Source organism: Odocoileus virginianus, chromosome 18, assembly GCF_023699985.2.
Source record: "Odocoileus virginianus isolate 20LAN1187 ecotype Illinois chromosome 18, Ovbor_1.2, whole genome shotgun sequence".
Classification (NCBI taxonomy): domain Eukaryota; kingdom Metazoa; phylum Chordata; class Mammalia; order Artiodactyla; family Cervidae; genus Odocoileus; species Odocoileus virginianus.
This window is the reverse complement of record NC_069691.1, coordinates 24,326,545-24,337,209: the sequence shown is the minus strand read 5'-3', so window position 1 is coordinate 24,337,209 and position 10,665 is coordinate 24,326,545. Positions and strand designations below refer to the sequence as shown.

The window sequence follows — 10,665 nt, the reverse complement described above, 5'->3', positions numbered from 1 at the left end:
CACCGCAAAACATTAAAATAACTCAGAATATGTGTGTGATCATTACGAAAAAGATTTTAAAATGATACAGAGGAACACAAAATAAGATATGAACAAAAGAAAAAGCATTCCTTGTCCTGAGACAGGGTGACTCAACATCATATAAATATCATTTCTCCCTAAATTAACCTACAATTTTCACACTAGTCTAATGAAGATGTCAGAATCACTTTGTCAGAATAATCAAACTGAGTCAAAATTTCATGTAGGAAAATAAACATGTAAAACTATCCAGGAGAAGTTTGCAATAGAAGAGTAATAGAGAGGGACCAGTCTCCAAGTATTAATCCATTACAGAGCTTCAGTAATTACAACAGTATAACACTAGCACATAGATAAATAGACAAATCACTGAACGGATTATGAAGTTCACATATGGCATTTTACAAAAGGTGGCATTTCAAATAGATGGGGGAAAGGTAGATTATTAATGAACAGTGCTGAGAAAAATGAATCTGAAAAAAGAAAACAAAGAAGAAAATCTGGTTTCATCCCTGACAACTAGTAAATAGGATAAATTCCAAACGTCTTAAATTTTTAATTACTTTTTTTAAAAAAAGATAAAACTATCAGGGGAAACCATAGAAAATGGAAGGCCTTTCTATTTGACAGGAAGTTCAGAAACTATAAAAGTTAAAATGATAAATTCAATTACAGGTTTAAAAATGTACATGGTAAAAAGTAAACAAGCAAATTAAAAAGGCAAATTTCAAACTGGGAGAAAAAAATATGTGAATTTAAATCACAGACAAAAGGTTAACCTCACTAATTATAAAGAGTTTCTAGAAATCAGTGAGAAAAATACAATCCAATGAGAAAAATGGACAAAAACTATTGAGAGTTCACAAAAAAGGAAATATGAATGGTCCTTCAATATACATAAAGTTCACTCATAAAAAGAAAATTAAACAATTTTCACCTACCAAATTGGTGGAGATTGAAGTTCAATAATTCACTACTTTGGGGAAACTGGGTAGGGAAACAGGTTTTCTCCTACTTGGTGGTGAGAGTGTAAACTGGTATAACTTCTTAATGTTCACCAAGCATATAAATACTGTACCCCTTTTAAAATATATTCTAAGATGTATATGTTTGTGATATGATGTATGCACAAGGCTACGTATTGTGGCACTACATGTCATGCAAAAATGGGCTCAATAAAGGACAGAAATGGTATGAACCTAACAGAAGCAGGAGATATTAAGAAGAGGTGGCAAGAATATACAGAAGAACTGTACAAAAAGATCTTAACGACCCAGATAATCATGATGGTGTGATCACTCACCTAGAGCCAGACATCCTGGAATGTGAAGTTAAGTGGACCTTAGGAAGCATCACTATGAACAAAGCTAGTGGAGGTGATGGAATTCCAGTTGAGCTATTTGAAATCCGAAAAGATGATGCTGTGAAAGTGCTGCACGCAATATGACAGCAAATTTGGAAAACTCAGCAGTGGCCACAGAACTGAAAAGGTCAGTTTTCATTTCAATCCCAAAGAATGCTCAAACTACTGCACAATTGCACTCATCTCACACACTAGTAAAGCAATGCTCAAAATTCTCCAAGTCAGGCTTCAGCAATATGTGAACTGTGAACTTCCAAATGTTCAAGTTGGATTTAGAAAAGGCAGAGGAACCAGAGATCAAACTGCCAACATTCGCTGGATCATTAAAAAAGCAAGAGAGTTCCAGAAAAGCATCCATTTCTGCCTTATTGACTATGCCAAAACCTTTGACTGTATGGATCACAACAAATTGTGGAAAATTCTTTAAGAGATGGGAATACCAGACCACCTGATCTGCCTCTTGAGAAACCTGTATGCAGGTCAGGAAGCAACAGTTAGAACTGGACATGGAACAACAGACTGGTTCCAAAAATAGGGAAAGGAGTACGTCAAGACTGTATACTGTCACCCTGCTTATTTAACTTATATGCAGAGAACATCATGAGAAACGCTGGGCTGGAAGAAGCACAAGCTGGAATCATGGTTGCCGGGAGAAATATCAATAACCTCAGATATGCAGATGACACCACCCTTATGGCAGAAAGTGAAGAAGAACTAAAGAGTCTCTTGATGAAAGAGAAAGAGGAAAGTGGAAAAGTTGGCTTAAAGCTCAACATTCAGAAAATTAAAATCATGGCATCTAGTCCTATCACTTCATGGCAAATAGATGGGGAAACAGTGGAAACTGTGGCTGACTTTATTTTTTTGGGCTCCAAAATCACTGTAGATGGTGATTGCATCCATGAAATTAAAAGACGTTTACTCCTTAGAAGGAAAGTTATGACCAATCTAGAAAGCATATTAAAAAGCAGAAACATTACTTTTCCAACAAAGGTCCGATTAGTCAAGGCTATGGTTTTTCTAGTAGTCATATATGGATGTGAGAGTTGGACTACAGAAAGCTGAGAACAGAAGAATTGATGCTTTTGAACATGTGCTGCTGGAGAAGACTCTTGAGAGTCCCTTGGACTTCAAGGAGATCCAACCAGTCCATCTTAAAGGAGATCAGTCCTGGGTGTTCATTGGAAGCACTGATGTTGAAGCTGAAACTCCAATACTTTGGCCACCTGATGAGAAGAGCTGACTCATTGGAAAAGACCCTGATGCTGGGAAAGATTGAGGGCAGGAGGAGAAGGGGATGACAGAGGATGAGATGGTTGGATGACATCACCGACTCAACGGATGTGAGTTTGGGTAAACTCCGGGAGTTGGTGATGGACAGGGAGGCCTGGTGTGCTGCGGTTCATGGGGTCGCAAAGAGTTGGACACGACTGAGCGACTGAACTGAAATGAACTGATATGTAATAATGAAAGAACAGAAGCAACCTAAATGTCTATTAATGTCAATATATAAGTATTCATTCCATTCATACAATGGAATCCTATGAAGCCAAACAAAAGAAAGAAGAAGCTCGTTACTCACTGACTGTTAAGGGAATGATCTTCAAAACCACTGGAGGAGAAGAGCACACAGACATCTTTGAAGAGACACACAAACAACTGATAGGCTGACCTTCTCGATGAGAGTGGACTGAAGTGTGAAGGACACTTTTTATTAACAGTAAGTACTTTTTAACGTCTTCTGCACGTTTGAAATCTGTAGAAGAGGACATAGGCAAACAGAAGACAGCAAGCACAACTTTTGGAAGGTTCTTTAAAAAAAAAGCAGCACTGGTTAAAATAAAAACTTGCTTGTTATTTGCAAAATCTGTAATAGGCCATTCTAATAATATTTGTTTGGAGAATTAATGACGTCCTCTCCAACATTATTAACTCTGATAAGCACACTAAAGAAGGTAAGCTTTTAGATAAAATGTAATTAGTAGAGTCACATGTTGAATAACCATGATCATCCACAGAGCTGCACAACGCCATCTATTGGGATAAGATAAAATATTAAAAATTTCCATTTCTATTTAATATATAAAGTAGTATGTCACTAAGTTTTGTCTGACTCTTTGTGACCCCATGGACTGCACCATGCCATGCTTCCCTGTCCTTTACCACTTCCCAGACTTAGCCAAATCCATGTTCAATGAACTGGTGAGGCTATCTAATCATCTCATCCTCAGTCGTCCACTTCTTTTGCTTTCAATCTTTCCCAGGACCAGGGTCTTTCCCAATGAGTTGGCTCCTCTGCACTGAGTGGCCAAAGCACTCATGCGTCAGTATCAGTCCTTACAATGAATATTCAGGGTTGATATCCTTTAGGATTGACTGGTTTGATCTTCCTGCAGTCCAATGGACTCTCAAGAGCCTTCTCCAGCGTCAGAATTCGAAAGCATCAATTCTTTGGCACTCGGTCTTCTTTATTGTCCAACTCTCATATCCATACTGACTACTGGAAAAATCACAATTTTGACTGTATGGACCTTTGTCAGCAAAGTGATGTCTCTTCTTTTTAATAAACTATGTTTGTCATAGCTTTCCTTCCAAGGAGCAATCATCTTTTAATTTCATGGTTATAGTCACCATAATTTTGGAGCCCAAGAAAACACAGTCTGTCACGGCTTCCACTTTTTCCCCTTCCATTTACCATTAAGTGATAGAACCAGATGCTATGATCTTCAGTTTTTCCATGTTGAGTTTTAAGCCAGCTTTTTCACTCTGCTCTTTCACCTTCATCAAAAGGCCCTCTAGTTCCTCTTTGCTTTCTGCCATTAGGATGGGGTTATCTGCATATTTCAGGTTGTTGATATTTCTCCTGGCAATCTTGATTCCAGTTAATGACTCATCCAGCCTGGCATTTTGTATGATGTACTCTGCATATAATTTTAAAAAGTAGGGTGACAATATACAGCCTTGGTGTACTCCTTTCCCAATTTGGAACCAGTTGGTTGGTCCATGTCTGGTTCTAACTGTTGTTTCTTGACCTGCATATAGATTTTTCAGGAGGCAGGTAAGGTGGTCTGGTATTTCCACCTCTTTGAGAATTTTCCACAGTTTGTTGTGATCCACATAGTCAAAGGCTTTAACATAGTCAATGAAGCAGAAGTAGATGTTTTACTGGAATTCCTATGTTTTCTCTATGATCCAACAAATTTGGCAGTTTACTCTCTGGTTCCATTGCCTTTTATAAATCCAGCTTGGACATAAGGATGTTTTCAGCTCATGAACTGCTGAAGCCTACCTTGAAGCATAGTGAGCATAAGCTTACTAGCATGAGAACTGAGTGCAACTGCAAAGTAGTTTGAACATTCTTTGCACTGCCCTTCTTTGGAATTAGAATGAAAACTAACCATTTCCAATCCTGTAGCCATTGCTGAGTTTCCCAAATATACTGACTTACTGTACACAGCACTTTAACAGCATCGTCTTCTAGGATTTTAAATAGCTCAGTTGAAATTTCGTCACCTCCACTAGCTTTGTTTATAATAATGCTTCCCCATTTGACTTCACACTCCAGGATATCTGGCTCTAGGTAAGTGACCACACCACTGTGATTACCTGGGTCATTAAGACTTTTTTGTACAGCACTTCTGGGTATTCTTGGCACTTCTTAATCTCTTCTGATTCTGTTAGGCCCTTGCCATTCTGTCCTTTATTGTGCCCATCCTTGCATGTAATGTACCCTTGACATCTCCAATTTTCTTGAAGGGATTTCTAGTCATTCCCATTCTATTGTTTTCCTCTATTTATTTGTGTTGTTCACTTAAGAAGGCTTTCTTATCTCTCCTTGCTGTTGTCTGAAACTCTCCATTCATTTTGGTGTATTTTCCCTTTCTTCCTTGCCTTTCACTTGGCTTCTTTTCTCAGAATTTATGTATACCTATTTATGATTTATAAATTATATATTAATATACTACTTTTAGTATATAAGGGCTTCTCTGGCTGGTGGCTCAGGTGTAAAGAATCTGCCTGCAATGCAAGAACCACAGGAACACAGGTTCAATCCCTGGGTTGGGAAGATCCCCTGGAGAAAGGCATGGCAACCCACTCCAGTATTCTTGCCTGGAGAATCCCATGGGCAGAGGAGCCTGGCAAGCTACAGTCCACAGGGTGGCAAAGAGTCAGACACAACTGAAGCGACTTAGCATGCACACACAGTATATAAAGCAGCATGTGCTGTACTGTGCTAAGTCACTTCAGTCATGTCTGACTTTTTGAGACCCTGTGGACTGTAGCCTTCAGGCTCCCCTGTCCATGGGGATTCTCCAGGCAAGAATACTGGATTGGGTTGCCATGTCCTCCTCAGGGGATCTTCCTGACCCAGGGATCGAGCCCACAGCTCTTCTAGCTCCTGCTTTGAAGGAAGATTCTTTACCACTGAGCCACTAGGGAAGCCCATAAAGTAACACATTAATATATAACTTATAAATCATAAACAGGCATACATAAATTCTACTGTGGGCTCAGTCTTTTTTAATCTATAGAGCATTGCAATCAAAATGTTTAGTAACCATTGCTAAATAATGATTTTCCACATATATAAGGAGAATTTAAACGTACTATAGAATAGTTTTTTGGGGCATAGCAAGAAGCAGCAGCTATAAACTACGAATTTCTACACCTGATCTTAGCCAAAAGGCCGAGAAGCGATTAAACTACAAATTTATAAATAAAATACTGTTAATTCATTTGGTACAGCATTTAATACAATTCTAACTAAAGAGAGATTACTAATTAATAGAATTTTGAAGTTAGGAAAGAAATTATATGTCACCTATTTCAAGTCTCAAAAATGAGATCACTACAAGCTGGAGAGAATAATGTTCTCCATGTCATATGCCTGACTCATAGTGACAGAGCCAGGTACAGATCCCAAATTTCTAAAACCTTTGTCTTTCAACTATTCAACACATACACAAAGATAGACAGAAAGACTGACAAATATTTAACAAAAGGGGAGGGTCTTTGAAATTAAGTAGCAGATAACCTAGTATTCTCTTTGTGACCCCATGGAGAGAAAGAGAATACTAGGTAATCTGCTACTTAATTTCAAAGACCCTTCCCTTTTGTTAAATATCTATCTATCTTTATGGCTTTCTCTCTATGTCCATGGTGGCTCAGAGGCTAAAGAATCTGCCTGCAAGCCAGGAGATCTGAGTTCAGTCCCTTGGTTAGGAAGATTCCCTGAAGAAGAAAATGGCAATTCACTCTAGTACTCTTACCTGGAGAACTCCATGGACAGAGGAGCCTGGCCGTCCACAGTCCATGGGGTCACAAAGAGTTGTAGACAACTGAGCAAATAACACACACACACACACACAACCTAGCATTCTTACTACTTTATTTTCTTCTATTTAACCATATTTTTATTTTTGCCTCTTTTCCTAGCTTTCCAAAATCACATCCTGTTTTAGAAAAAGGAACAGTGAATTTTCTTTTTTATCATGTTAATTTTTTAAGCCACTGTATATCAGAAAAATTCAAACCTGAAGTTAATCCTGCTTTTGTCCATCTCTTCTATCCAAAACAGCCTCTGAACTCTAAATGCTTTTCTTTCTTATCAATAATCCTCTGCACAATCCAGCACAAGAAATATTGGCTCAACCCTCCCTGAAGGAAAGATGGGATGAAAAATGCTGAAGAGAAATTTAAAGTATTTATAGAGGTTATTCAAATGCGTTTTGAATAACTGTCTTATATCTGTGTTGTCCCTTCACATTTTGTAGCGTTTAAGAAATCTGATTCTATCTCCTCACAGACATTGGGTCAACCACGGCTACCTTACCTAACAGTTTTGTCATATACTGGGAAACTGATAACCGTGTTGGGTTGAGAATAGTGAATGTCATACTGCATATAATCGCTTAGCAAAGTGTCCAGCATAAAGTTAGGCATACACTACCTAATTCTTTTTAAGTCAAACACTTGCACTCACGTGAAGTGACACACCCGAGGCCTCATCTTTCCTATTAAGACAGGATACTGAGAAACACAGACTTTTCCTCTATGGAGACTTGGAGTTCAAGGCATTTAGGGAGTTGGCTAAATTCTTAAAAGGACTGGGAGGGATTAAACAACAACAACAACGAAAGCAAGCCTCTGGAATGGCCAAGGTTTTAACCACACACCACACCCGGACAGCAGGCCCTTCCTCGTTCCTTTCCCTCCCAGGGGCAGAAGGAACTACATTTCCCAGTGGCCCTCAGGCAGCTTCCGGTGCAGCGCGCTGGCGCTACTTCCGGGCACATCTTTTACGTCAGTTCACGGGACCCGATTTGGGGCTGAGGCTGATTTCCTTAACATGGGTTCTTTCGTTTCACAGCCCCTTGAGCCGGTCAAGTTCGTTGCGCCTCCTGAGGCTTCCTCCACCGCTAAGCCCGCACAGGTCACTGCACCCGGAGCGCCAGCCTCTCCAGCGCAAGCCCCTCTATTTAATAACTGCTGGAGCTGTCGCGTGCTCTCCGGGTCGGGGCTGATAGGGGCAGGCGGGTATGTGTACTGGATGGCGCGGAAGCCCATGAAGCTGGGATATCCCCCGGGTCCTGGGACTATTGCGCAGATGATCTTCGGCATCAGTGAGAGTCTGGGCACCACCCTTGGGCTCGGGGAGAGGGAGACGGAGAAGAGGAGATGAGACACGTGGGGCGGGGGGTGGGGAAGCGAGGCACCCGGGTTGGTCACGTGGCGGCAGGCATGCCCTCCAGTAAGACGCAGGGCCGAGCGGGGCAGGGCGGGGTGGGGTGGGGCGAGGCGGGAAGAAATATTTGTTGGGATACTTTTTTTGCTTTGTTTTTTCTTAAATAACACTATATAACACTTAATAACATATATATATATTTTTGAGAATTCTAGCCTCAATCTTTTTAATCCTATTGAGAGCTATTAGAAATAGGTATGAGCATAGTAGTCCCATTTTCCTATTGAACAAACCCAGACAAAGACAAGTAAATTTGTTTGCGGTCAGACATCCAGGATGTGACACACAGCCAGTCTTTGATCCCGGGTTTATGTGTCACCAAAACCCAAACTTCTTTTCTAGGTTGTGGAGAAAGCCTGAATGAGGCCACTTGACTTTTGGCTTTGAGGGTAAACTGTAGACATGCGTTTAAAGCCCACATATGAGGTCTTCTGTGTATTGTGACCCCATAGTTATTATTTGCAAGGATACTAAGTGATGGTCAAGATGTCTTCTGGTAAAATGTAGTGATTCTTTTAGCTCTTTAGATCAATTGAGTGAATAGAATTTTAATTTTTCATATCTCTTATCTTCTTAACTAGATTGCTTAGATCAAGTACTTCTTTGCATAGGGAAAGTAACAGAATTTTTTTTCTCTCAACTTTCCTTTCCTGAGCTTCAGTCTTCTATAAGAAATCATCAAGGATTAGAGTTGACATATATGAAAGCACTTGGTACTTGCATAGCACATAAAGTACTGTTTTGTCTATTTTCCCCCTAGGCATTGCTTGCTGGGGTGTGGTCATCCTGTCAGACCCCAAAGGGAAGGCCTTCCGCACTGGATGAAAGTACCACCCATGAATTTGCCTTCTCTCCACGTCCCCACGACACACAGCAAGCATGGCAGTTACAGATGTTCTGGACAGAAACATGGACATTGACAGACTTCAGTCCTGCAGATACTACATGACTGAAAAGACAAACATGGATTGTCATTCATGGGCCATGACTGATGGCTTTCTTTGCAGGTTCCACAGGGACCAATAAATCCCTGAGAGAAGAGAAGAGGTTCTGTGTCTTATTTGAGGAAGGACGGTATAATTGTAAACATATATAGAGAGAGAGGAAGTGATAAACCAAATGGGAAAGTTAGCTAAAGTTATTTTCAATAGTTCTTTTTTTTATCATACTTCTCCTGTAATTGGCTCAGCACCTACTATCCTGGATAGGTATCATATAATAGGTATCATATAATAGAAGTACATAAAAAATGTATTCGCATATTGCTCATACTTCCCAAAGCATTGTCAGATCCATGACCTTTTGAGAGTTTACCAGCTACTCTGAGGAGGTTATGTCATTGGTGGTAAGTGAACATTAAAAAACAGAGTCCTGGTGATATGCCCAGGCTCATTCAGCAATGGGTGTTCAGACTTGTTCTTATCTTTTAGAACTAGGATTGTTCCCAGGAAGCAAGAATTATGTTTATGAAACAATTGGATAAGCATAAAAATCATAAAATAAAAAGCTTAAGTACCAAAATACTTGTGAGAAATTCAAAATCTTTTGTAGTTTGTGTGTGTGTTTTGTTCTTTTCTCACAAGCACTGGAAAAGTTTCTGTGATGAAACTGAGTTGCTTTTGCGATAAAGCCTGAAAATTAGATACTTTATGCCTGAGAGAAGTCTGCTTCCGACCAGGTTTTTAAATTTTTTTCTGCAATACTATAGTTTCTAAAGTTGTGTGTAGCTATTTTTTCAGAGCAGACAAATATTCTTTGACTCATCTGCCAATCACAATGTCTACATTTTGGATGGTAGGTTGAATAAGTAGATATATTTAGGGCTATTTTTTTGATATTGTATATAAGTGTACAAGTCTATTAAGCCTCACAAATGACAATAAGTCTCTTGCATTGTCTACGCTAGAGTTCATGGCATGAGTGATTAATATATCTATCCAACTGACAAGGTTTTTCAACATAAACAAAATATTTAAGTGAAATATTAAATTCAGTTATCTGATGTTAGTGAATACAGAAGTTTTAAGTTAGAAGGGACCAGAGAGGACACAAAGCAGGGGACTTCCTTGAGGACCCATGACACAGGTGCATACTCGTTCACTAAACCATGTCTGACTGGCTGAAGCCCACCAGGCTTTTTTGTCCATGGGATTTCCCAGGCAACAATACTGGCTGCTGCTGCTGCTGCTGCTGCTAAGTTGCTTCAGTCGTGTCTGACTGTGCGACCCCATAGACGGCAGCCCACCAGGCTCCCCCGTCCCTGGGATTCTCCAGGCAAGAATACTGGAGTGGGTTGCTATTTCCTTCTCCAGGGGATCTTCCCAACCCAGGGATTGAACCCACATTCTCCTGCACTAGCAGGCAGATTATTTACCACTGAGTCACCAGGGAAGCCCCCCATGACATATGATCATCCACTAAAATACCTATGAAGACAAGTTACTACCTGCTTTAAAAGGTAAGCCATTCTGTTGAAGGAAAGCTTCAGTTCTAACATTTTCTTGGTTTTAAAACCAAATTACAATTTGCTCATCTT

The 10,665-nt window shown here is 39.9% G+C and overlaps 1 protein-coding gene across 2 annotated transcripts; it reads left to right on the top strand.

Annotated features, from left to right (window-relative positions):
- The first annotated feature begins 7,678 nt into the window (after nt 1–7,678).
- On the top strand, nt 7,679–9,173 carry DMAC1 (distal membrane arm assembly component 1). 2 transcript variants are annotated; one of them, XM_020892010.2, is made up of 2 exons: nt 7,679–7,921; nt 8,890–9,173. In XM_020892010.2, exons 1-2 carry the CDS (start codon nt 7,734–7,736, stop codon nt 9,047–9,049), a joined length of 348 nt encoding a protein of 115 aa, XP_020747669.1. In that variant the 5' UTR covers nt 7,679–7,733; the 3' UTR covers nt 9,050–9,173. The 2 variants fall into 2 exon arrangements, with proteins under 2 accessions (XP_020747669.1, XP_020747670.1); XM_020892011.2 differs by having other exon boundaries at nt 7,679–8,007; nt 8,890–9,044.
- Nucleotides 9,174–10,665: the final 1,492 nt, after the last annotated feature.